This window comes from Hemicordylus capensis, chromosome 13, assembly GCF_027244095.1.
Source record: "Hemicordylus capensis ecotype Gifberg chromosome 13, rHemCap1.1.pri, whole genome shotgun sequence".
NCBI lineage: Eukaryota > Metazoa > Chordata > Lepidosauria > Squamata > Cordylidae > Hemicordylus > Hemicordylus capensis.
Genome location: NC_069669.1, coordinates 18,560,825 through 18,587,811, shown reverse-complemented (window position 1 = coordinate 18,587,811; position 26,987 = coordinate 18,560,825). Strand labels below are relative to the sequence as shown.

Here is a 26,987-nt window from a genome sequence, read left to right as displayed (position 1 = left end):
TCTGGCATTTCTTGTTTTAATTTTCTAGCAGACAAGTTTACACAAAATTCCCCTTTTAAGTTAGTGATCCATACTTCCTGCAATAAACTATTTTAAGGAGCAGCTTTGGTAAAGAATGGAATGAAACAACCAATAATTAAAAAAACAACAACCACCCCAACAAAAATATACCAGTCACAGCTGATTCGCAACACATCTCACCAAAATGGGGGGGGGATATGTGAGAGGGGGAGGGGGAAACCCAACAAGCTGTCGTGTCTTCAGTGCTTCGAAGTGACCCATCTTCACCATCCCTTTTCAAGTCTGTGCAGGTGCCCGAGTGAGTTGTCTGGCTAGAGAATGTAGAGCTGCCTTTACATGATCCGCAAACCTTGGATGGAAGACTCTAAAGTCTAGAGGCAGAGAGAGGGAGGGGGAGAGAAGAGAAGAGAAGAGAAGAGAAGAGAAGAGAAGAGAAGAGAAGGGACGTACACAAACATTAAAGCAGGGCTGTATTATATAAGCTTTGATTCCATGTGAGTGCAGAATGTGTCAAAATCCGGCTAAGAATCTCAGCTTTCACTTAAAAAAAATAAAAGAACAAAAAATAGAAGAACAAGAAAAGAGATAAAGTTTCTAGTCCTTAAGGATATGAAATATGTCTGAAAGCATGAAGGCAATACTTGCTCATGTTTCAGAAACAGGAATGCTGAATAAAATTACCCATGTTTGGGGTGGGGTAACCATATGGCAGCTTCAGGGTCCTGCTTAGCATTTTTGCTCTTCCCCATTTGTCATAGAATTTGACAAATTTGCCCCACAGGATTCATCATCATCCTGTCATTCATCACAGGATCCACACCCACTGGTGAGAGCAGGTGTTCTCAAGCTTGGGTATGTGAATGCTGTTGGACTTTAACTCCCATAATCCTCAGCTACAATGGCCAAAGGCATGATGGGAGCTGAAGTCCACCCTCTGGGGACTCAAGTTTGAGAACCGCTGAGCTAGATGGTAATGCCTGAAGAGAGCCGTTCATGTGCATATTTGTTGCTGCCACCTTGTATAAAAACATTAGCATTCAGTTCCTTGGCTTGGAGGGCTTTTGCTGCTACATCGGGGGGACAGAAACCTCGGCTCTCCAGCTGTTACTGAACTCCCACCACCCCCAGCTGCAATTATTTTGGCTGGGGATGATGGGAGTTGTAGTTCAGTAACAGCTGGGGAGCTGAGGTTGCCTGCCTGCACGCTAGATTGTTAACATCGCAGCAAGAGACGAAGCGGGGGAGAGAGACCCCTGGTGGCCAGTCAATGCCAAGCAGCAAAAGGCTACGAGGCAGCAGAAGAGGAATTACAAAGCGCGCGGAAGCTTCTTCTCCAATTTGGTGCTTTAGTGGCAAACACGACTCAGAGGAAGCTGCCTTCTACTGAGTCAGACCCTTGCTCCATTTAGCTCAGTACTGTCTACACGGACTGGCAGCAGCTTCTCCAGGGTTTCAGGCAGGCGTCTTTCCCCGCAGTACTTGGAGATGCCAGGAAGCGAACCTGGGACCTTCTGCAAGCAAAGCAGGGGCTCTTCCGCTGAGCCACGGCCCCATCCCCCAAGGGCGAACCTTACAGCGCTCACACGGAGTCACCCATCCAAAAGCAAACCAAGCTGGACCCTGCCCAGCCAAGGAGACGATCCACGCTTGCTACCACAAGGCCGGCTCTTCCTCCCTCTTCTTTGGCCCCATGCTGCCAGGGAGGAAACGCCCGCAGCTGGCATTAAAAATGAATCCCCAAAAGATAGTGACGTCCGTGTGAACAGGGTGTCGGCAGAGCGGACAAGCGGAGCAGAGCCAGCATGAATGGAAAACTCTGTTCGCCAGCACTCGCCTCGTGGGATTATTGCTGCCACCCAGGTAGAGAGAGGCTGGAGGGCAAAGAGGGGATTAGCACAGTGCCTAAAAAGGATAGGAGTGATCCCATTAGCCAAATGAGTCTCGAGCGGCGCCATCTGCCAGGCCCAGCTTTGGGACGATCTCCCTCCCAAGTTGGACCGCACTCTCCCCAGATCCCTAATGCTAATGCAATTAACCCTGAAGCTGACCCATGAGAGATTAGCCAAGGGGCCGGCCTTGCGCCTGGGAAAGCGCATGCCAGGGCAGGGTACCTTGAAGTCCCAGATGGTCATGGCTCCATCGATGCCGGTGGTGCAGAACTTGCGACAGTCTCGCTTGTCCACCTCATAGATAGACACTTGGCTGCGAAGAGAAGAGCCATAGTTAAAATACTCAAAGGAGAGAGAGAGAAGGGAAGAACACACAGGGACACAGGAAGCTGCCATCTACTGAGTCAGACCCTTGGTCCGTCTAGCTCAGTGTTGTCTACATAGACTGGCAGCGGCTGTTTCTCCAAGGTGGCCGGCAAGGTAGGCGGCAGGAATCTCAATCAGTCCAATCTTGGAGATGGCAGGGAGGGGACTTGCAAGCTTCTTCAAAAGCAGATGCTCCAGGGATGTACTACAAGGAACGACAGGGAATGCCTAGTGAAGAGGCCAGATTCCTTCCAAAGGGCCTTGGGAATGCATGTAGTGCATTCTGGTAGTGGCTTCTCTGAGGCTGCAGGCAAGGGTCTCTCCAGTCCCTTTTCTTGGAAGCACCAGGGAGGGCACTTGGAGCCTTCTGCCTGCAAGCCTGCCGATGCTCTTCCTAGAGTGGCCCCATCCCCTGAGGGGAAGAGCTTGCAGTGCTCACACATCAAGTCTCCCATTCAGATGCAGAACCTGCTTGGCAAAGGGGACAAGTCATGCTTGCTGACACAAGACCAGCTCTCCTCCTCCAGACAAAACAAGGGCGGTAGGGTTGTTCCAATAAGCTCCAGAGGTTATTAACAGTGGGGAAAACAGAAGACAACCCATGCTTTTTGTCCTGAGCACAAAGGAGGAGTATGGTCTTCAATTTATCGCAGATCAGAGTGTGGGCAGATTGTGAGAACTGTGCTCCGGGGCAGCAGGCACAGTGAGTGTGGGCACCATGCCGGCCACCCAGGGAAGAGTTTATGGCAGCTGCCACTCTGTTGGCAAGACGACTCCAGGGCTTGCTGGATCGGCAGCGGCCTCGACACCTCCCTGCATGCAGCGACACGCTGAGGAGAGATCAGCTGAGAGGCGGCATCTGGTGCTGATGCGCACCGAGCAGAGGAAGAACCTCTCCAGGCAACAGGTGATGGCAACAGACTACACACAACTCCTCTGAGAGGGTCCCAATCGACTGCTGGAGGAAAGAGGAGGCTGGACGACGGTTCCCTCTAAGGCCCGCACACCAACTTAGAAGAGGAGAGCTGGTCTGGTGGGAGCAAGCATGACTTGTCCCCTTAGCTAAGCAGGGTCTGCCCTGGCGGCATTTGAATGGGAGACTAGAAGTATGAAGTACTAAGATCTTCCCCTCAGGGGATGGAGCGGCTCTGGGAAGAGCATCTAAGTTCCCGGTTCCCTCCCTGGCAGCAGCATCTCCAAGATAAAGCTGAGAGAGATTCCTGCCTGCAACCTGGAGAAGCCGCTGCCAGTCTGGGTTGACAATACTGAGCTAGATGGACCAAGGGTCTGACTCAGAATATAGCAGCTCCCTATGTTCCGTTGTTCAACTTCCAGCCCCTGCTTCTGCTGCACCCGCCACTGCCGCCCAACTGCCTGACACCCCGTTCCCCACCCCTGACTGGGAAGCATTGCCAAGCTTCCACCCTCTCCTCGGTCGGGTCGCCGCCGCCTCTCCCCCTGCCCCCCACCTCCAGTTCTCTTCCTCCTCCAGTCCTGGCTGCAGATCTCATGAGATCTGCAATGGAGCAGCCAGAGGAGGACAGGAGATGGCAGCTCCCCTCGGCAGCCCAGACAGAGACCAGAGCTGGGGGCCTGGGGGAGGAGGATGGGAGGCAGCCGTGGCTCCCTGCTCCCAGCAGCCCAGAGACTGGGCGGGTGGGGGAAGGTTAAAAATGTTGCACCCTACGTTTTGCGCAGTGCAACAATCATCAACTGGTGTCTGTTATGTGCGCGCACTGCCTCCATGCTGCTGCCCAGGACAAAACTCTTCCCGCTCACTAATTCTAAAAACCAGAGGGAACCCTGCGCTTGATTCGACAGCAGGGGCGTTGCAAGGGGCCTAAAAGACCCGCCCCCCGGCCCACAGCCCCCTTTATGATAAATAAACTCCATCACACCCCGCCCCCTCCCCTGAAAGGCAGCCATTCCTCTGCTGCTGGGATCACACAGGTCAGGCCTGGGGGTCAGGCCACCCCCTGCTCTCCCCACCCCCTGGCCCCCTTACGTGATGCTGTTCTGGTGCAGGGTCTCCAGAGTCGTGTTGCGATCCTCCGTAGTGGCTCTCTTGTCCATGTTGCGGAAACGCTCCATGGCCGAAATGTTGCGCTGGATGCTCTGCTTGGGAATGTCGAGTTTGGAGACAAAGCTGAGGGCGCCGCGGTCGTCGCAGTTGAAGAGCATGGGGCAGCAGTCGTGGCCCTAGAAGCAAGCGCCAAGCCGGGTGAGGCCTCAAGGAAACGCCACTTCCTTCCACGTCAAGATGTCTACCCGTGTGATATGGGAGAAGCAAGGAGACCCCGGCCAAGTAGGGCTCAATTCCGGCCCAGGCTCAGCTCCAGAGGCTGCCATTTAAACTCCAGAGCCACTTTCCCACTTCTGCTTGACTTTGAGTCTCTTGCTCTCAGATGATCCACCAATTTCCTCTGGCAGCCCATTTGCCTGGGCAGGGGTGAAGAAATGCTGGCTCGGTTTATCAGCCAAACAAAATATTCTACTCACTTTTTTCACTCGTCAGGCATCATTTTTCACTCGTCACGGACTAGTGGATTTCTGCAGCCCTGCGCCTGGGACTCCTCCCAGAAGACCCACGTGGCATTCTCGCATCTGTCTCTTCTTTCAAATCCCTCCTCAAAATCTCCCTTTCCCATGAAGCCTTTAAGCCACAGTCCTCCTCCTCCCGAACAAAGCCCAAGTGCACAGCTGTGTTTCTGCTCACCACTAGACAACCACATCCAGTCTGCTCAAGTCTCACCTTAAGGAAAGTCACAGACCCCAGTTTCCAAGCAGCTTTGAGCTCTCCCACCTTCTCTTTTCTACAAGTCGAGTCCTGAAGAGAAGGATGGTTTTCCTGCTCGGAATGAACTCCCGTGTGGAAAAAACCCTGAAAGCTTCCTCTGGATCACCAAATTATGTTTGTGCATGTTGTACATAGGAAGCTGCCTTCTATACAGGGCACTGATCCATCCAGTTCGGGATTGTCTACACCACCGGTAGGCAAACCCGGCCCTCCAGCTGTTGAGCTACAACTCCCATCATCTCGAGCCACAATCTATTGTGTCTTAGTTGTGCTGTAGTTCAACAACAGCTGGAGGGCCCAGTTTGCCCACCCTTGGTCTACCCTGACTGGCAGCGGCTCTCAGACTGCAGGCAGGAGTCTCTCCCAGCCCTACCTGGAGATGCTGCCAGGGAGTGAAACTAGGACCTTCCGCATGTAAAGCAGATGCTCTACCGTTGAGCTATGGCCTTAGTGATCATGTGCTGGGGAGCTGCCACTGGCCAAGGCTTTGCAGCACACACGCACTACACGTGAGCACAGTTACACACGGCTGCTGCACACACACCTTTCCCCCAACACACAGGACATCTAAAGTGACTCGAGGCTTGCGAATATCTGCACAACAACCAGTCTGCATTTGAGGCACTGGTTTTTGAACGGCGTTACTGGTTGGAAGAGCCAATGGCATAAAACGTCTGCTCTGTCCGATGCTGGCCTCTTCCTAACTGCTACACATCGTGACCACACAAGAGCGAGAGAGCAGGAAGGCACTTACAGCTGCAACCACGCTGTTCTCCGAGACAAACGACACACTCAGGAGTGGGAGGAACTCCGTTTTCAGTTGCGAAACCCTAAACACAAGGAGGCTTGTTAATCACACATTAATAGCACATGGCAGAATGGATCACTCAAGACAGTTTATCAGGATGGAAACGCGTAGTGCATGAGTCGCCAGGTTAGGAACATAGGAAGCTGCCGCCTGAGTCAGACCCTTGGTCCATCCAGCTCAGTATGGAGTACTCTGACTGGCAGTGGCTCCCCAGGGCTTCAAGTAGGAATTTCTCTCGGCACTAACAGCAGCTGCTGCCAGGGACGGAACCTGGGACTTGCTGAGCAGATGCTCTACCAGTGAGCTATGGCCCCATCCCTGTTACATTAAACGTTAGAAAGGACACATAATTTCTGGTGGTAGGCAGGGCATTAATTCCAGTCGCTGCTCCCCGAGGAGAGGGCTCCCCATTTCTTATCAGCTCTATCTCCCAGTGCCAGTGAGAGGAGACCCTCTTCTCTCCTAAGCCCTCTGCCTATGAACCAGAAAAGGTTCAGAGGGGACTGGAAGTGAACACAAATACTGGCTGGCTGGCTAGTCAGCCAAGCCTAAATTTGCAGGCCCACTATGGGATGGTAGAGGTGCAGGTCACACACACAGGAGAGCATGTCGAGGGGTCCTGCCTGTGGGCAGAAGGCTGGGCTGGGACGGCCACCTGCAAGACCACCAGCCCCAAGAGCCCAAAATCTCACTTACATCATGTTTTTGGAGGCGTCTGCCACGGACACGGTGCTATCGTGGCTGACCCAGGCGAGGCGGTTGCCGCTGGCCGAAAAGCTGACACTGTGGACCCAGCCGCCACTTCCGGTGCCACCGAATTCTGCCATCAGCTGCCCGAAAGGCATTTTCGAGCCCCAGGGTGTGCTGGCTGGTTTTTCATCCACTTCCTTAATGTACGCCGAGAACACTCTGCAAGCAAAAGGCACAAGAGGGGGTGAGGACACAGAACGACAGCAGTCTGGCATCAGGGAAATCCTCTCCCCACACACACCCCGGCAGACCACCTATAACTGTGGTGCCAAGACTAGGACCCCCAGAGGAAGAGTTCTGAAATAAAATCTTCATTGAATGGCCCCGAAAACCTTGTGTCTGTTCTGAGTAGGTTACCTGTAAAAGGGATAAAGAGAAGCCCATTTACGTCTCCCCTCCACAATGTCCGTCACCAAGTCTGGTAATCTGGTCAAGTGTCCATCGTCTGGGGGTGGGTCCTACATCCAAATTTTGGGGGTGGGTCCTACAGCCAAAGAAAATTTGCCACAGCCTGGGCAGGGGACACAATCCAATCTGGGCTGGGACTTTGCCGGGACAAAGGGTTCAAGGCCCCCTTTCCCTCATGCCGTGGATCCCATCTGTATCAGGGGCTCCATGCTGTTATTTATCAACACACACACACACACCCACACCCACACCCACACACACATACTTACTTATTGGAACATGAATTTCAACCTTTATTTCCCTTTACTGTGGTTTTCAAGCTGTCTGCCTTCAGAAAACCTTTTCCAAATTCACTTGTCTGCCAAGGACATACTGAACATCTGCCACAGAAACCCAGTGCATTTCAGAAGAGTTTGAGGCACATTCTGGAGCTCGCATCATGCAAGACGTCAGCTGGGCCTCACTTTTCCACAGGAAGCTGCCTCATTCCGAGTCAGACCCTTGGTCCATCTAGCTCAGCATTGTCAGCACTGATTGGCAGCGGCTCTCCACAGTTGCAGGCAGGAGTCTCTCCCAGCCCTACCTGGAGATGCTGCCAGAAATTGAACCCAAGACCTTCTGCATGCAAAGCTGATGCTGTGCCGCTGAGCGGCAGCCCCATCCCTGTTGCCTGGGCTGAACCGAGAGCGTGACCTTGAACATACCCAACACAGCCCTGAAGCTTCGCATTGCATTGAAAGCCCAGCGGCCGCCAACCAGCTATCTTGCAGGAGTCCTTGTCTGCCTTGAACTGATCGTCTTCTGAGGAACTCCCAATAAGCTTCCCAGGAATCCTCGGGCTCCCCGAGAAGAGTCTGTCGCGGACGTGACTCCTGCCACGGACGGCTTTCCCAGTGCCACAAATGCTCCGTTACGGCAGCTGGCTGAGACGCCAGCCAGGAGTGAGCCAGTGGCGGGCAGCTGTTCTCCCATCTGCACAGGGTATTAAATACTGCGGCAAAAAGGATTACTTGTTTTTACTCACAGTCAACAGCAACTAGGGGTCAGGACATGACCTTTCTCCCGTTAAAATCAAGCCAGGAGGAGAACCCCACCTTTCTGGTCCCAACACAGAGCCAGCCAGGGCATCAAGACACGAGCGGAAAGCAGCCAGCAAGCGGACAGGGAAGATCAGCAGGCGACGACTGCGGAGCACTTTCAAGGACCCAGAGGGCTTGGAAGCAGTGGTCCCTCTGATTTTCCCCATCTCTGGGCGGGATGAGTTTTGTTCGGGGCGGCAGCATCAAGGCAGGGTGCGCGCCCCTGCATTCAGAGTGGGGCCTTCCTGATTCAACCTGAGCGGGATCTAAAACTGACTGCGCAGACATCAGAAAACTTGTGAGCGCGCAGACGGGCGCACGCCTTAGAGAGAACAGTGGTTGGAGGGGCCTTTAGAGCTCTTCTAGTCCGGCCCTCCCCAGGGCAGGAAACTGCTATAGGATCCCTGACAGACAGCCATTCAGCCTCTGCTGGAAAACTCCCAGCAAGGAGAGCCCACCACAGCACAAGGCAGACTGTTCCTATATTGAACAGCTCCCACCGTTCAGAAGTTCTTCCCAATGTCTAGCCTAAATCTGCTTCCTTGTCATTCCAGCCCATGGGTTCTAGTCCTGCAAGCCACAGAGAACAACCCCACGCCTCCTTCTGCATGACGGCCCTTCCAATATTTGAAGGCAGTTCTCAACCTCCCCTCAGCCTTCTCTTCTCCAGGATAAACATACCCAGCTCCTTCAATAGCTCCTCATTGTCCTTGGCTTCTGGACCACTCACCGTCTTGGCGGCTCTCCCCTGAACCCATTCCAGTTTATCAAAGTCCTCCTTAAAATGCAGGGCCCAGAACTGGACACACCAAGCAAGGCCTGACCAGCAAAGAACAGAGTGGTAACTATTACTTCCTGTGATCTGGAATGGACACTCCTGTTAATGCAGCCTAAAACTTCATTCACCTTTTTAGCCGCAGCATCACCCTGCTGGCTCGTGCTCAATTTGCTGTGACACAAAGAAGCATTAGAAAGGGGAGATGTGTAGAAGAGGAGTGGCAGCCCACCTCTGCTGTTTGCCCCCCCCCCAATTCCCTCCCAGTGCTGTTTTTCAATGAGCTGAAGCCCCCTGGTAGTCAGCGCACCTTAACATTATTATTAAGCTAGTCTTTAATGCAACTAGTCATCCCTTGCCAACCACGGGTTTCCCAATTGTAGATTTGCGTATCCATGACTGGGAAACTCTGGCAGGTCTTGTCAACCATGACCCAAGTATCAGCGGTTTGGCAAGATATTCTGGAAATTTGGGGGGTTGGGGGGGGAATTCCATGGGTCAGGGGCCATTTTTTCTTCTTTTTGTGACCACGATTCCCCTAACCCCATTTCCCATTGGTCATAATGCTTTGTCACCCGCGAATTTGCCAACTGCGAGGTTTTCGAGGGACTGTACAATGTAACCAACTTTCCTCTCGGCATAGCACAGGCAATTTACTCAATTCTGCTTGGTGAAGAGCTCTGTGCCAACTCCCAGGTTTGCACACTTTCCCCAACAACAGTTCAAGCAAACAGGAAACAAGCCACTAGACGCGTTGAGGCAGTCAGACCACACACAACTGTGGGCAAAACTAAAGCCGCAACTATTCAAAAATATATATGGCTGAAGGACTGAGCAGCGGATGCAGCCTAAATTTAAAGAGCCACTCACAAAAGCCCATGGAGACGAATGCCATTAATGTATGGAAATAGGACACGGTAAGTTAAAAGCAGAAAGGGCTTTATTACGAGGCCTGAATAAATAATTTTGAACCAGGAGAGAAGCTGCAGGTGCCTACGATTATGAAAGAGAGAAAAGAACCCTTTCATTGAAGGTTTCTTTTTTAAGGCCGTGTTTCCCCACCTAGCCCCCACCCTCAGCTCAGACCCTGTGAATTCGAGCAGCTTTAATGCCCACGATGACAGTGATCCTGAGACAGCCTCCAACACATGCTGGGAGCGATAGGATGAAAGATCCACTGAAGGAGGCTAGGAGGCAACCGTCAAGAGCTGCCTCTTGAAAATCCCAGGAAATTCAAGGTTGCGTTTCTAATTAAGACAGGCACTTCAGCACATCACTGTTGAGAACGCCTTCTCTTCTGTGGAATCTCCCGCGGCATCCCTTGTGAAAGCCTCTATCAAAAGACTCGCTCCGTTCCTCTTTATAAATTTATAGCCTGCTTTGCAACCAGAGTCCTCAAAGTGCGTGGCTGCATCATAAAACCGAGTCGCAATGCCCACTGCAGAAGTAGCTTCCCAAGGGAAATCTGCCTGGCTCCACCATTAGCAATGTCCGGACCTGGTTATTTCATTATATTAGCCGGCCCACAGCTTTGGTGTAGGGCGTCTGCTCCTGTCCTTAGGATGATCGTCTTTTGCTAAGCACACTGCCTTTACTCTGTCCATATCCAGGGAATTCTGACTATAGCTAGGTAGATTGCAGATTCTAACACAACTATAGCTACGTTTCTTGTGGCAGCTATTAGAACAGAGTCAGAGATATTGAGAAAAGCCAGGTTGAATTCAGTTCAATTCAACTGTATATTGCATTAATTATGCATGTTTTTAAAATTGAACTTTGCTGTCTATCAATCAATCATCTTTATTACGGCCGAAGACCAGCACAGGTTAATCTGCTGTATAATTTGACTGGATTCACGATTTTTAGTTTAATTTAAGTTTGATGTTCAAACCAAGTGTTTATCATCATTAAAGTGCTGGACTAGGACTGGAGAGACCCGAGTTCAAATCCCTGTTCAGCCATGAAACTGACTGAGTGACTCTGGGCCAGCCACTTCTCTCTCAGCCTAACCTCCCTCACAGAGTTGTTGTGAGGATAAACAGAACCATGTACACTGCTCTGGGCTCCCTGGAGGAAAAGCAGAATATAAATGTGGCAAATAAACCATTTGAGCTTTGCCTCTATAAGCTGCCCTGTGGACTGTGAAGATGGAAAGGCAGGATACAGCACTTTACAAACAAATACATTATAAACTATTAGCAATTTAACATTTGAAACGCTGACCTCTGAGGGAAGCCACACAAAGCTCTCTCATTACTCTTGGAAGACCCACTTGCTAGAATCCCAAGAACCCCAGCTTTCTTACAGCAAACACAGAAAACAAGCTTCTAGTCCTCAGGGTTCACTTCCGCATGAGGAACTGATAGCAAACCAAGGCAGTCAGCAGCAGTGCAACGTCCTTGCATTTGCCATATCAGTGGGAAACTCCCCAGTGCCTGGTCACTCCTGCACTGAGCACATGTTGGTGCCTGGAACTGTAATGAAAGCCACTCTAGAGAAGGCAGAGAAAATGAAGGTAGAAGAGAGATGAGCAATTAATCACACACGGCTTCTCTTCTGCAGCTGAGGAAGAATTCAGCCCAGGCCTTCTCTGACAAGCACACGCCAGATCCACCCCCACTTGCAAGGAGACCGCGGCAGTAGCCACTAGTACTGTCTGACGGGGGCTAATCACACAGAACAAGATACTCAGTCCCAGAGTCCCGGAGCATTCAAAAGTAGTTGGGGAAAGAGCTCCCGGGGAAAAGCCAAATAACAACAATGACATGAAATAAGCCTCAGGACAAGCCATACACCACATCCAATTAAAGACGACAGGATCCAGTGGGATTTAAACAAGCCGGAATTTGTTGAGAATGCTAAATGCCATCTTGCCTTCAGATGAGAGGATTTTAAAACTGCTGGAAAACCAAACTGGCTACAGCACCCAAGGCAAGCCCCTTTCACATATGAAATAGCCAGTGAAATTTTCGACATCATGTCAGAAACATTCCGCAATACCCCGGCCCAATTTACATTGCCAGCAAGATTTTCTCCCTTAAACTAAAGAGTGGGAGTGGTGGGGGTTGCTATTTCAGGAGCAAAGAGTAATGCAGTAAAATTGGCAAGCGGAAGGCAGCCTGAATGACTACACTGCAATTATTGCATCAGATTTTTTAAAAGGAAAAAGGACAATTACTGATAGTGATTTGCTCCAATATACCAAGTTGGCTTGATTCTAGCACTATTAAGGTATATGGTGCTTTACAGAGGAAGATAAGATCCCTGCCCCAAAGAGGATACAATCCAATTGTAGAGTTCAGCAGAACTATTCATTGTGGCTGGGGATGAAGGGAGTTGTAGTCCAACATTAATGGGGGACCTTAAGGCTGGGGACCCTTGCATTAATGTCAAACGTAATCAAACGTAACATAAGAGCCCGGCTGGATCAGGCCCATCTAGTGCAGCACCGATTCACACAGTGGCCCACCAGATGCCTCTGAGAAGCCCAAAGGCAAGAGCCGAGGGCTTTCCCTCTCTCCTGCTGTTGCTCCCCCCTGCAACTGGTATTTAGAGGCACCTTGCCTCTGAGGCTGGAGGTAGCCTATAGCCACCAGAACTAGTCTTAAACTTGTAGACAGACCTGTCCTCCATGAATTTGTCTAAGCCCCTCTTAAAGCCCTCCAAGCTGGTGGCCATCACCACATCCCACGGCAGAGAATTCATAGGTTAATGATGCACTGTGTGAAGAAGCACTTCCTTTTGTCGGCCCTAAACTTCCTAGCAATCTGTGTTACGGGATGACTCTGGGTTCTAGTGTTGTGCATGAGAGAGAAGTTTTTCTCTCTCTCCACAGCATGCATAACAGTACACATTTCTAGCATGTCTCCGCTTAGTTGCCTTTTTTTCTAAACTAAAAAGCCTCCTGGCAAGAGCCATGAAAATGAAATATGGCTAACGTGGTAATTAGAGGCAAAGTGGGAAGACAGGAACCAGTCGCTTGAATCCAAAGGGCTCTGACTTCTCTCACCTGCATTTGAAGTCACAGGATCCAGCTGCCAGCAAGACATTGTTGGGGTGCCAATCTAGGCTCAGGACCGTGGAGCGAATGGGCTTCTTAATGTGCTTGCTCACCCACCTGGAGAGGAGAGGAGGGGGACAAACAGACAGTGAGGAACCTGCTATCATCCCCTTGAGTAACAGGGCTGGAGCATCATACAGCAGGGCAATCATTCACAGGCCTTTTAAAAGAGAACTACTAAGCCGGATGAATCCATCAGCATGATTCAAGACACAGGTTTCATTACTAACTAGTTAGCTGTTGCAGAAATGCTATCCCCTGTAACAGAACTGTTGCCTTCTTAAGCATTCACTGAACGATTAAGAGACTAGTCGAGCACACAGAGCTACTTTGGTTTTTCTGGACTGGGGCAGAGCATCTGCTCTGCATGCAGAAGGACCCAGGTTCAGTCCCTGGCAGCATCTCCAGGTATGGCCGGGAGAGACTCCTGCCTGGAACCTTAGGAACATAGGAAGCTGCCTTATCTGAGGCAGACCACCTCCAGCCTCTGAGTGAGGCCACCTCCAGCCTCAAAGGCAGGATGCCTCTGACTACCAGTTGCAGGGGAGTCACAGCAGGAGAGAGGGCATGCCCTCAATTCCTGCCCGTGGCTTCCAGTGGCATCTGGTGGGCCACTGTGCAAAACAGGATGCGGGATTAGATGGGCCTCCTTGGGCCTGATCCAGCAGGGCTGATCTTATGACCATTAGCTCAAATATTGTCTCCCCAGACTGGCTTCTCCAAGGTTGCAGTCAGGATTATCTCTCAGCCCTATCTGGAGATGCCAGGGAGGGAACCTGGGACCTTCTGCATGCAAGCAGGCAAATGATGCTTTCCCCAGACTTTTCCCATCCCCTCAGGGGGAAAGCTCACACATGTGGTCTCCCATTCAAGTACAAACCAGAGTGGACCCTGCTTAGCAAAGGAGGCAAATCATATTCACTACCACAAGAGCAGAGCCACTGTCACTCAGTGCAGACAATCCTAAGCTAGATGGGCCAAGGCCTGACTCAATAGAAGGCAGCCTCCTTTGTTCCTATAACAAGGAACTATTGACTCTATTGTAGTTTCAGTCTCTTTGTAATGCTGACATTAGTTTTAGAAGAGAGAGGTTTAGAAGCTGAAGCCTCGGCAGTAACACTGCTAACCAGCAACCGACAGATCACACAGCTGTACAGATGAGAAGAGACAGGCTGAGAACAGCCCGAGAGAAGCAGGTCAATGTTAACAGGCTCACCAGTCATTTTCAGATTCAAAGTAGCACACAGAGATGAGCCGGGCTCCGCTTCCGACGGCAAATTTGTTCTCCAGAGGGGACCACTTCACAAAGGTGGCTGCTCGGTTGATCCTCAGAATCACCAGGGTCGGTTTCCACACTCCGTCCTTCTGGCTCCAGACGTAAGCATTGCGGTCAGCACCACAGGTGACAATGCGGTCGCTCTTGGGAGCCCAGTCAATGCCTGCAAATTGAGAATGTCCTCATTTCTTGGAGGCTGAGCCCCTACTGATCACAACACACAATCTGGAGCTGTCTCACCACATGCTTGTTGCATGCCATTTATAGCCTGCCCTTCTTCTCTCGTTGAGCTCAAGGGGGAATTGCCCAAAGTCTCCCATCCAATTACTGCCCAGACCCAGACCGGCTTAGCTTCAGCGAGGCTGTGGCAGCAGGTACCTTTAGCCCAGAGCCCAGCTACTGAAGCCAAGTGCTTGTGCTATACTACAATCTGCAGAGCCTCCAGCCTAGCTCTCCAAACATGGTCCGGTATTAGTTGACATTACATATTCCAAAACAACCAACTGCTTTCTTTATGCCCATGTGGGCTTGGGGTGACTGCAAGATAAGTTGGAGGTCAGATCATGTAAAAGCAAGGAAAAGCCCACCAGAAGGTGTCTCCTTGCTTTGCCAATATCTGTCCCTGAAATTGTTAACAAGAAGAACTCCACTTTTGAATGTATGTTATAGATTTCTAGCATGCCCCATTTTGAAGAGCCAGGGCAAGAGCCAAATTATGAGAGCCCAAACACTCCACCAACACTGAACAAAACTAAGGAGATCTAATCTTGCTTCAGCAAGCATGAATTCTCACCTTTCCTAAGCAAGGTCCACCCTGGTTTACATTTGGAGAGTGAGCACTATCTGCTGTAAGGCATTCCCCTTAGGGGATGGGGCAATAACTGCACAGAAGAGCATTTGAAGGCCTGGGGTTCAATCCCTGGCAACATCTCCAGGTAGGGCTGAGAAAAACTCCTGCTTTAATCCTTGGAGAGCTGCTGCCAGTCAGTGTAGACAGTACTGAGCTAGATGGACCAAGGGTCTGACTCAGTATAAGGCAGCTTCTCTGTCCCTGTGATAAGTCAAAGGTGTTCTATAACTAGAAAGCAATGACTGGAAAACCTTTCTAAGCTTCCCCTTGCCATTGAAGCCATTAAAAAAGAGCACACTTGGTCAGACGGGACAGCTTGGGCTAGAGTTGGATATCAGGTTTATAGCAATGACAAACTGCTCAGGAAGGGAAAAGGATCCGATCATAGAACCTCCAAATTTTCTGGACGGTGTAAACGATCTTGACATGACATGGCTAGTCTTGGAGAACAGACTCAGAACAACCATCTCAACATTCCTCCCAGTCACACAGCCAAGTCTTAAGTGAGAGATTTTATCTGGGAATGTCTCTTAGCCTGAAGACAGATTGTTTTCTCAGAGAGCTGAACGCGAGTTGGAAGACAGATTGTGGCTTTAGATGGGTCCACTCTCCACAGCCCCAAACACTCCAAACATTCAGCTCTGGAAAACAAGCTTGCTGTGTGGTGTCAAAAACCTTCAAGACTTCTTTGACAAGAAGCTTTGACGGGGGCAGAGGATGCATGTAAAACTTATCTTATCCTCTCTTGAACTATTGTTGACTCTCTTAGAAACTGTGGCCTGCTCCCAGCCTTAGCTAAAAAGGAAGCTTGCTTTGGAAGTTGAACAGAACTGGTTTTCTGCTTGACCAGGAGGTACTGGCCTCGGGCCATTCCACACTGGACCCTGCAGAGCCCTCAAGATGCAAATAAAGCCACAGAATGCATTAAGAAAGAGACAATGCCTCTGTATGATCAAGCCACAAGTCAGGGCTTGACAAATCCCAGGTGCCAGGGATCCATGGCACCTAGAAATTTAACCATGGCACCTAGACTAGGATATTCAAAGGCAGAGTTACGTAATAAAATCTTTATTTGTCCCAAGCAGCCCCATTTCTGTTCCAAGTATTTCACTTCAAAATGGGATAAAGAGAAGCCCATTTACCATCCCCCTCCACAATGTCCTTCACAAAAGGAGAAGAGCTGGTCTTGCAGTAGCGAGCATGAATTGCCCCTTTTCTAAGCAGGATCTGCCCTGGGTTGCATTTGGATGGGTAACTACATGTGAGCACTGTCAGCTGTAAGATATTTCCATTAGAGAATGGGGCTATAGCACCTCCTTGCATGCAGAAGGTCCCAAGTTCACTCCCTGGCAGCATCTCCACGTAGGGCTCGGAGAAACTCCTGTCTGAAATCTCAGAGAGCTGCTGCCAGTCAGTGTAGACATTACTGAGCCAGATGGACCAATGGTCTGACTCAGTACACAGCAGCTTCCTATGTCCCTATATAAGGCCAGTGATTTTGTCAGGTGTCTATTATCTGGCTCCTAAATTTCTGGGCTGGCTTCTCATTCCAAAGTAAGTTTGTCAAGGCCTGTCTTAAGTGGTTAGTTGCACATTTGCTACAGACATAACAACCAGCTTGCCAATAAAATGTCAACTGTGGCTCACTTTCTTCCTGCCTTTGATAAACACGAAAGACTCCTACTCAATACAGAGATAATGGAGCATTCAAAGCTCCTCTGGCAGATTCCTCTTTGTTTAGACCAAGGCTGCACAACCTTGGCCTTCCTGCAGATGCTGGACTACAACTCCCAACATACCTCACTACTGGCCACTGTGGCTGAGGGTGATGGGAGCTGTAGTTCAAAAACTTGCGGGAGGGCCAAAGATGTACAGCCTGGGTTTAGACCAGGCTTGCTCAACTTCGGCCCTCTTGCAGATGTTGGCCTACAACTCCCATAATCCCTGTGGCTGGGGATTATGGGAATTGTAGTCCAAAAACAGCTGGGGGGCCTAAGTTGAGCAGCCCTGGTTTAGACTGAATTCACATTGTTTGGTAAATGCTTCTGTGAGACGGGCTGTAACGGCAAGAAGTAGAACATTCTGTACCTTTATTAAGAAAGCAATCTTCTGAAAAGAGCTCACAGTTCTTATTTAAAAGACTAACAGTGTGCTTCATCAAATACTTAAGCCGGGGGTGCAGAGAGGATAAACCCCTGGTTTCACCTTAATTGCAGGCAGTGCTGATTAAACGACTCGAGGGTCGTAGCGTACACTTAAAAAGTTAGCCCAAAGCAAAGTAACAGCATCCAAGGGTCACCCCGTTTCTTTTTTTAGCTTTTAATTAGGAGTCCTGCGGATTATGTTCACTCAAGCTCATGCGACAAAGATGACAAGGATTTCTTTAAGTCCTTCATATGGGGGATTTCCCCCCTACTACTGTGCTTTAGAACCTGAGCTCTCTATTAAAAAAAAGATTTCTTAATTCTTGATTAGGAAAAGAGCTCCAAAATAGAAGCATGGCTGATGCAGAGGTGTCAGGGGTGACGGAAGAAATCCATCTGTCTCAGCAAGGTGTTATTTAGGATCTGAAGATGGCAATTAAGCTGCAAATACTGTAAGCTTCTCCCACATCTCTCCACAATCCCCAAAAATGCAATGCCATCTCTCTCTCTCTCTGCCTTCAGCATAAGAGCTCCAACAGGCCTTCTACCATGCAGAGCTGCCTTGCCAATCTTACATTTGTATCAATATTTTTGCCTATGTTCAGAATAAGCTCTCATGGGGCCACAGATGCAGGTTAGGATATATTACAGTATTTAAAGCTGTGGCACAACAAAGTGATACAAAGGAGTGTGACATGTATTTATCGTTCATGTTATTTTCCAAACAAAAGTTACGTGATTTAATATTCACACTCTTGAACTTAAAAGGCCATGACATCTTGACACTGGCAAGAAAGCTTTCCTGCATAGGGAACAGAATCTCGCGATGGCTTGTCATGCATTATCATTCATGTCTGCGTTTCCTGCCCAAGTGCAGAGAGCAGGCAGCACCACAGTGCTGAGTTCTCCAGCTGCTAAATGGCTTCCGACAGAACAAGGGGCTTAAGACGGGGAAACGCTGTTATAACTCAGAGCTATAGCAGCTTAATGCCTCTACTTACAGCACTGTAAGCTTATAGCAGCAACGGTACAGCACAGCAACTACTACTATGAATATATCAATACTGCTTTTCAAAAGGGCTCAAAGCAGTTTAGATAGAATAAATAAATGAGATGGTCCCGTTCCCAAAAGGCTCACAGTCTAAAGAGAAACCGAAGGTAGGCAGCTACAACGACCACTGGAGGGATGCTGTGCTGGGGCTGGATAGGGACAGTTGCTCTCCCCCTGCTAAACAGAAGGGAGTCACCACAGGAAGCTGCCATATACTGAGTCAGACCATTGGTCTATTGTCTTCACAGTATTGTCTTCACAGACTGGCAGGAGTCTTCACAGACTCCGAGGTTGCAGGCAGGAGTCTCTCTCAGCCCTATCTTGGAGATGCTGCTGCCAGCGAGTGAACGTGGAACCTTCTGCTCTTCCCAGAGTGGCTCCATCCCAAGGGGAGTATCTTACAGTGCTCACACTTCTAGTCTCGCATTCATATGCAACCAGGGCAGACCCTGCTTAGCTAAGGGGACAAGTCATGCTTGCTACCCACAAGACCAGCTCTCCTGCTGTGCAGGAGGCTGGAAGTTGAACATAGGAAGCTGCCTTATACTGAGTCAGACCCTTAGGTCCATCCAGCTTGTCTACACTGACTGGCAGCGGCTTCTCCAAGGTCTCAGGCAGGAGTCTCTCCCAGCCCCACCTGGAGATGCTGCCAAGGATTGAACTCGGGACCTTCTGCATGCACCAGTTTAAGAGATGCCTCGTTGTTCAGTTAGCAAGGTTCTGCCCCAGTTCACCCCCCAGGACTTCATACAGAAGCCATAGAGATTAGCCTCAAGCAGGAGAGGTAGAACAGATCAATAGCACAATATTGAACAATATGTTGCTATGCATAATTGTCATCCTTCCAGTAACACCGCCCCTTGAAGGCTTCCAGCCATGGCTGCTTGCTCTCCCCTCTTCTCCCAGGGAAAGGCAGCAGATGTGTTTTATTCTGCACATCTTGGGTCTGCACCTCCTGAAAAGCCCCTAACAGTGAGGGTGTTGCTAACTAGAATTCCTTGCACCCAGAAAGGCAAGCTGTGCATCCAAGCCTACAACTCCCGCAAGCCTCGTCAGCCTGCTTGCAAGCATGACTGAATATTTAAGCGGTGCCCATCAGAGATTGCAGCCGCTTCCAGTCACAGGATCCTATGGGTCAGCAGGTCTCCTAGCTGCACCGGAAGGAGTATCAGAAGCACCACCGAGTCCTCCTCTCTGGTTCGGAGATCCTTGAGGAAAAGGGTGGATCTGGGGAAAAGCACTGGGATGGGGTCTTTGAAACCCCAAGGCAACTGGGTATGCTATATATTTGCGACCAGTGCATTGGATACACACACTCAGGCTTTGAATAAGCACACACACACACACGCCAAAATATATGCATGGTATTTCAGTTTTGACCACCAACTGGTGCATAGAAGATATTGAGAGCAGGTTAATACAAAACAATTTTAAACTGGAATGGGCCACACAATACTGGAAATAAGTCAATATGCTTGCCCCCATAGGAATCGAAAGATGTTCTCTAATCAAACACTTGGACAGATGCAGCTTAAACAGCTGCAAATGGCATGTGAATTATAATAGTTAAAATAGAAAGGAACAAAATGCTGCACTATAGAGCAGGGCTGCACAACTTTGGCCCTCCAGGGGACGTCGGACTACCTCCTCAGCCAGGGATGATGGGAGTTGTAGTCCAGCCGCCGCCAAAGGGCTGAAGCTGAGCAGCCCTGCTATTGGGTTCACACCCTCCACGTAAGTGCATGAGAAGGGTCATAATGCAAGAGTCAAAGTAGCTTTGCATGGACAATCAAAGCTCTTTGCATCTCATAGGCGCAAGCCAGGATCTGAAGCGGATGCTTCTCTTACCAGTGATGTGTCCGTTATGTTCTTTCAGCTCATGAGCCTTCACCCACTGGTTCCCACTCTTCTTATAGATGTGGACTTCATGGTTATTAGGACTAATGGCAATCTCTGCAAAGAGGACGAATCCATTAGCATCAGAAGCATTTTCTTCACAACAAAGCTTAGAATGCAACATCTGTCCAACATCTATAGGCTCACAGTTTAGTCATAAAAACGTTTCCACCTAACAAAAGCAACCAAATAATGTACGTAACGGACATAAACACTGATTAAACATAGAACGTAACACAACGGCACAAAAGCAGAATACATAACAAGAGCATCAGTGTAGCGTAGGCCTGCTCAGCTGTTCAGCTCAGCCCACCAGCTGTTTTTGGACTATAACTCCCATAATCCCCAGCCACATTGGCCAACAGCCAGGGATTATGGGAGTTGTAGGCCAACATCTGCAGGAGTAGAGGCATAAAATCAAGCCAGTCAAATACAGAGGCCAGCCAATGCTTGGGATAAAAGGAAGGATGGGGCCCTCGCTCAGTGGCAGAGCATCTGCTTTGCATGCTGAAGGTCCCAGGTGCAATCCCTGGCAGCATCTCCTCCCAATGCTACTTTCCAGTGACAAAGCAAACATTAGGGCTATTTACCATGGGATTGCAGTATAACATGTGGTTTCATCCCAACAGCAGCAGCCGAAATTACGTGTACATACAACCCTTCCTAATCTTGGTGCCACTTATTTTCAGTAGAGTGCTGTGTACGTTGCAATCCAGTTGTGCAAATTCTGTTGCCGAAACGGCCTTTCTGTGCTAATTCACTGAGCCATCTGAAGTCACGTATATTGAAAGTGATAACACGACGACACTCACGTGTTCGGTCTCGGTTCCAGGCATGGCAGGTTATAGGCTCTAGTAAGAACTGGTGTAGGGACATGCTGAAGCAGCGATAGTCTCACAGCTTCAAAAGGGATGAAGCTAAAAAGAAATAAAGAGCAATACTCTAGGTTGTGTATTGCCAACCTTAAAAAATATATATTAAGACAAAATATACATTGAAATACATCTTAGAATTACTAACACTACAAAACCATATTGCTCCCAAAACTTAACATACACATACAATGTGAAATTTAAAAATAATGTACCAAACAAGCTTCCATACAGAAAAAAGAAAAAAGACATATGGGGTAGGACCAGTGTTCCCTCTAACAGGGATTTCCAGATGTTGATAAGTACAACTCCTAGAATCCCCAGCTGCATTAGCTTTTGCTTGGGCATTCTGGGAGTTGTAGTCAATAACATCTGGGAACCCTTGTTAGAGGGAACACTGAGTAGGACTATTTGGTTTTCATTTTCTCTTGGCTAGCTGAAGTGACCATCTTTAAAATAACCATATATTCGCTCCACTTTTCTTGACTGTACTTATTATTACAAAACTTTCTGAACTTATTCCATTCACTTTCAAATATAGCTTTAACTTCCCCATTTTTTATTTTAATGAGTGTACTTATATTCTTCATAAGCATAATCCACCATAACTTCCTATGCCACTCCTCAATACTTGCAATCTACTGGACTTCCACTATTGCCAAACTTGATTCCGATAGTGAAGGTATTTGAGAAGATCATACTGAATTTAAAGACTGATATTCAATTGGATTTTTAAATGCTCAGATAGCTCAAAGTAGATAAGCAAAAGTAGATAAGCTTGGACACACAAACACACACACTTTTAAAAGACGCATCCACTAAAAAAAACTTCTGCTCATCTGGGATAACCACTGTATATCCAGATAAAAATTATCAGGTGCCTCAGGGAGAGAACTGGTCATGTGGTAGCAAGCATGAAACAAAGCACCTTTGCTAAGCAGGTCTGCCTTGGTTTGCATTTGGATGGGAGACCACATGTGAGCGCTGCTAGACATGCCCCTTAGGGGATGGGGCCATAGCTCAGTGGAACAGCATCTGAGAGCCACTGCCAGTCAGTGAAGACAGTACTTAGATGAACCAGTGGTCTGACTCAGTATAAGGCAGGTTCCCATATTTCTATTCCTAAGGTGCAAACAACCAAGAAAGCAAGCTGTAGCTACAGCATCTTCACTTATGCTAATGGGTCATTATAAGAACATATTAAGAGCCTTGCTGAACCTGGCCCAAGAGTTATCTAAGTCTAGCACCCAGTTTCCCCACAGCGCCCCACCAGGTGCCTCTGGGAAGTCCACCATCAGGAGAGTAAGGCATGCCCCCTCACCTGCTGTTGCTCCTCTGTAACCAGTATTCAGACACATTCTGCCTCTGAATCTATAGGTAGACTCATAGCCACTGGTACAGCTTAATAGAATCAAGTTGAACTTAACAGCTTAAGTTCTCTGCAGCTTAAGATCTCAGCCTCAGAAGAACCGAGAGGCATGTCAAAATACGTTTCTTGCTTAGAAGTTATCTGATCTTACATGTTTTATGTAAGATCTGCTAACTTCTAAGCAAGAAATGTATTTTGATGCGACTAGTGCAAGCCAGAAGACAGACTCTGCCCCAAAGAGATTGCAATCTAAATTTCGACACCAGGAGACACAACCCAAGCTTAGTTTCATAACTAAATAGATGTAATTGAGTGAACATACCTGAAAAGGTAAGAGAACTGACTCATCTATGTTAGGTTGATGACACCTATGACTGGAATGTGCACAGAAACCACACCAGATGTAAAATGTAATTATCAAAACTCAGGCCCTATCCTTATTTCCCCACATTGCTTTCTTACATCCCCTACTCAACTGCATAGCCAAGGGAAATCTACTTTTTGCCTTTTCTATTACATGTGTTGAAGAAACATGCTGATGATGTCATCTTAAGACACCCACACCTACAGAAGCACCAAATATCCATGTTTGGCAATATCAGATGTAGTCTACACAGCAAGGTAAAAAATCCAGGTAAAGCTAGAAACAAACAGAGGCTGAACAGAATACACACACAGAGAGATCAACTTTTCCTGCCTATCTATAAATAATACACATGAACATATTTTATATAGATTATACAAAGTGTATACAGATAAGTATAAATATTTGTTTTTATCTGCAGTGATACACACAGCTATAGAGCTAAATATATACAGAATTTAGAGTTTTAAAGTCAGAAGCGTTATTGGACATCTTCTCGTCCAACCTTTGGCTCAGTGCAGGTATCTAATGCAATTACAGCATCCCTGATGGATGGCTGTCTGGTCTCTATAATCCATTTCTCACATGTGTGTGTGTTTACATTTATATCCCGCTCTTCCTCCAAGGAGCCCAGAGTGGTGTTCAAGGCTACGTTTACCATCCCAACAGCCCTGTGAAGTAGGTCAGGCTGTGCGATAAGCGACTGGCTCAGACTCACCCAGCGAGTTTCATGGCTGAGTCGGCATTTGAACTCGGGTCTCCCCAGTCCTTGTCCAACATTCTAACCATGAACACATATTACTAAGGGGCGTGTGTTCGTGTGTGTAATTAACCACACACACATTTACATATATATATATACAAGCATATTTGTATATACACACGTAATACACACATTATATAATACAAAGCAATTAGAGAAGATCGGCAACCGAGATAAACAGAGGGATTTATTAGTCGGTGGTTTTGGCTTCCGCCTTTCAAAAATATATAGTTTAATAATCCACGGATCCTTCCTGTCTGATGTCTCTTTGGCAGATTTTTCCATCATACGTTTCTAATGCACATGTTTCCCATTCACACATATATTTTACACTCCTGCAGATTATTTACTCCCATGCATTTATATAATCTGTATAAATATAAAAAAGATGACCTTTTTGGACCAGGGAGGAAGCCCTACCTTATCTCCACCCTCCCCTTATGGCGGGCCCTGGGGTGGGGGGAGGGGCTGTCCCTCCCCCCCTCCCCCCACGTCCCTGTCCCTCTCCCCGCCGGCAGCTCTGTGGGAATGGAAAGATGTGGGGGGCGTACACAGGCCCCTTCCACTCACCGTCCGGGCTGAGGGAAGCGGGACTCGCGGACTCTGGCCAGTCAACGCGACTCCGCTCCCGGCGGGGCTGCTCTGAAGAGAGGCGAGGAAGGCGCGGCCACCGAAAAGAACCCGGCTGTGCGAATGGGACCACTGCGCCTGCGCACGGGCTTCAGGAGCAGGGTTTTCCCCCATACGGCTGTGCTCATGCGCAGAGAGCACGATGTCCCCCTCCACCCTCGGCGGCAACCTGCTAGGGCGGCGGTGGGTGGAGCTCGGCGTTCTTACTGCGCTTGCGCGGCATGCCGCGGCGGCGAGAAAGCCGTGTGCTCGTACTGCGCCTGTGCCAAGTGCTGAGAGACGTTCTCGCAGCACGCTTGCGCAGACACAGTGGGGCGAAAGAATGATTGGAGTGGTGCGCCTGCGCAAGCCAAGATGATGTTGTGCGGAGATTCCTTTCCTACTCAAACCGCAGGAAAGGGCTGGGATTGTTTGATGAAGGGGCTGGGCTGCGTTCATAACCCCCAAGGACTGGGTGGCTGCATAACTTGAGAAAGTTGGAGAGGAGAGCTGGTCTTGTGGCAGCAAGCATGACTTGTCCCCTTAGCTAAGCAGGGTCTGCCCTGGTTGCATTTGAATGGGAGACCAAATGTGAGCACTGTAAGATATTCCCCTTAAGGGATGGAGCCGCTCTGGGAAGAGGAACCTCAACTCCTGCCTGTAGGCTCCCAGTGGCATCTGGACTAGATGGGCCTTGGGCCTGATCCAGTTCTTATGTTCTTAAACTTCAGATACTAGGAATGATTTCTGAGGAAAACGTGTACAGTATAGGATTTGGGCTGAATGTATGCAGGAAATGTGTACTGTAAAGCTGTGGTCATAGACACACTTAGTGGTAAGGCCCGTTGCATTTAATGGCCCTTACATTGAATGGAAGTAGCCAAAGTTTTGGATGCAGGCTAGAGTTGTCCAGCCTTTTAGCACTGGCCTGGAATCTCCAGAAATTGGCATCCATCCCCCAGGTGACTTGAAAGCAAGCCTGGAGATGTTTTGATATTGTGAAAAAACGAGGATGCAGAACAGTGTTCCCTCTCGTAGAGATTCCCAGATGTTGTTGACTACAACTCCCAGAATTCCTAGCTGCAATAGCTTTTGCTTGGGGATTCTGGGGGTTGTAGTCAACATCTGGGAATCCCTGTTTAGAGGGAACACTGATGCAGAAGATCCCCGGTTCAATTCCTGGCAGCATCTCTAGGTAGGACTGAGAAAAATTCTTGCCTGAAACTGTGCAGAGCCATGGTTGCCAGTCAGAGTAGATGATACTGTGCTAGATGGGCCAAAGGTCTGACAGCTTCATATGTTCCTATGTGTAGACTGACCTTAAAGAAGCAGTGGAGAAGTGTATTTTTTTGCTCTTGGAAAAAACAAACCAGTCTTTGCCATCTAGCAAGTATAGAAGTCTAGTGTGTCCTGTGGGGTTATTGGTTTTACAGTGTGGCCTCATTTTGCCAGTTTGATCTGTCAGAGAGATACCTGGAAGTTTTGATGAACCCCCAGTAGTGAAGTAACTTCTGAATTAAAACCAGTATGTAGACACACTGTAGCATAAAAACTGCACTTAGACCTAGAAATCCTTTGGTAATCTGTGATTTTAAGTGTGGAAATGACTTGCCTAGCAAGCATGAGGTTGCCAGTTCAAATCCCTGCTGGTACCCATATGGGGGACCACCTTAAGTGGCACAGCAGAGAAATGCTTGACTAACCAGCAGAAGGTTGCCGGGGTTCGTATCCCCGGTGGTACTATATTGGGCAGCAGCGATCTAGGAAGATGCTGAAAGGCATCATCATCTCATATTGCACGGGAGGAGGTGATGGCCAACCCCTCCTGTATTCTACCAAAAGAAAACCACAGGGCTCTGTGGGCGCCAGGAGTCGACACCGACTCGATGGCACACTTTACCTTTACATTTTTATGCTGATAAACTCTTAGTAAATGGATACTAGCACTTGGTAGGATTGCAATGAAGGCCTTGGAAAGGATATTTAGATGTTGTGATGTGTCTATACCTACAAAGATTAGAATCGTTCAGACCATGCTTTCCCCCGTGACACTCTATGGATGTGAAAGCTGGACTTTGAAGAAGCAAGATAGAAAAGGTATTGACGCTTCAGAAGGCAGGACTAGAACCTCTGGGTTGGAGTTGAAAGGAAGCAGATTTAGCTAGACATTAGGAAGGAGTTCCTAATTGAAAGAGCAGTGGTGGGCTCTCCATCACTGCAAGTTTTCAAGCAGAGCTGTAGCATTTTTAGCGTGTTGGAGTAGGACTGGGGAGACCCGAGTTCAAACCCCCGTTCAGCCATGAAACTCTCTGGGTGACTCTGGGCTAGTCACTTCTTTCTCAGCCTAACCTATCTCACAAGGTTGTTGTGAGGATCAACATAGCATAGGAAGATGCCTTCGACCAAGTCAGAGCCTTGGTCCATCTAGCTTAGAATTCTCTACCCAGACAGCAGCGGCTTCTCCAAGGTTGCAGTTAGGTGTCTCTCCCAGCCGGGGAGGGAACTTGGAACCTTCTGCATGGAAGCAGGCATGTGCTCTTCCCAGAGCGGCCCCATCCCCTAGGGGGAATATCTTACAGTGCTCACACTTGTAGTCTCCCATTGAAATGTAAGCCAGGGCAGACCCAGTTTAGCAAATGGGGCAATTAATGCTTGCTACCACAAGACCAGCCACCTTAAGTGGCGCAGCGGGACAATGCTTGACTAACAAGCAGAAGGTTGCCGTTTCGAATCCCCGCTGGTATGTTTCCCAGACTATGGGAAACACCTATATCAGGCAGCAGTGATATAGGAAGATGCTGAAAGGCATCATCATCTCCTACTGTGCAGGAGGAGGCAAT

At 48.8% G+C, this 26,987-nt stretch overlaps 1 protein-coding gene across 2 annotated transcripts; it reads right to left on the bottom strand.

Annotated features, from left to right (window-relative positions):
• Positions 1-24,268, bottom strand: ARPC1A (actin related protein 2/3 complex subunit 1A). Of its 2 annotated transcripts, none has more exons than XM_053276676.1 (10): positions 24,109-24,268; positions 20,983-21,087; positions 20,123-20,227; positions 14,170-14,392; positions 12,903-13,010; positions 6,578-6,790; positions 5,828-5,903; positions 4,282-4,475; positions 2,133-2,223; positions 1-392 (listed from the first exon to the last, which is right to left on the bottom strand). In XM_053276676.1, the coding sequence occupies exons 2-10, from the start codon at positions 21,044-21,046 to the stop codon at positions 354-356; spliced, it is 1,113 nt and encodes a 370-aa protein (XP_053132651.1). In that variant the 5' UTR covers positions 21,047-21,087; positions 24,109-24,268; the 3' UTR covers positions 1-353. The 2 variants fall into 2 exon arrangements, with proteins under 2 accessions (XP_053132651.1, XP_053132652.1); XM_053276677.1 differs by lacking the exon at positions 24,109-24,268 and adding an exon at positions 23,959-23,977.
• Positions 24,269-26,987: the final 2,719 nt, after the last annotated feature.

Bases quoted from the DNA above. Each gene is read 5' to 3' on its own strand.
- ARPC1A (XM_053276676.1), bottom strand. From the start codon at position 21,046: ATGTCCCTACACCAGTTCTTACTAGAGCCTATAACCTGCCATGCCTGG. The intron at 13,011-14,169 runs GTGAGCCTGTTA...TCTCCTCTCCAG, and splicing joins TTTGAATCTGAAAATGACTG to GTGGGTGAGCAAGCACATTA. The intron at 5,904-6,577 runs GTAAGTGAGATT...CCTTGTGTTTAG, and splicing joins GACGCCTCCAAAAACATGAT to GGTTTCGCAACTGAAAACGG.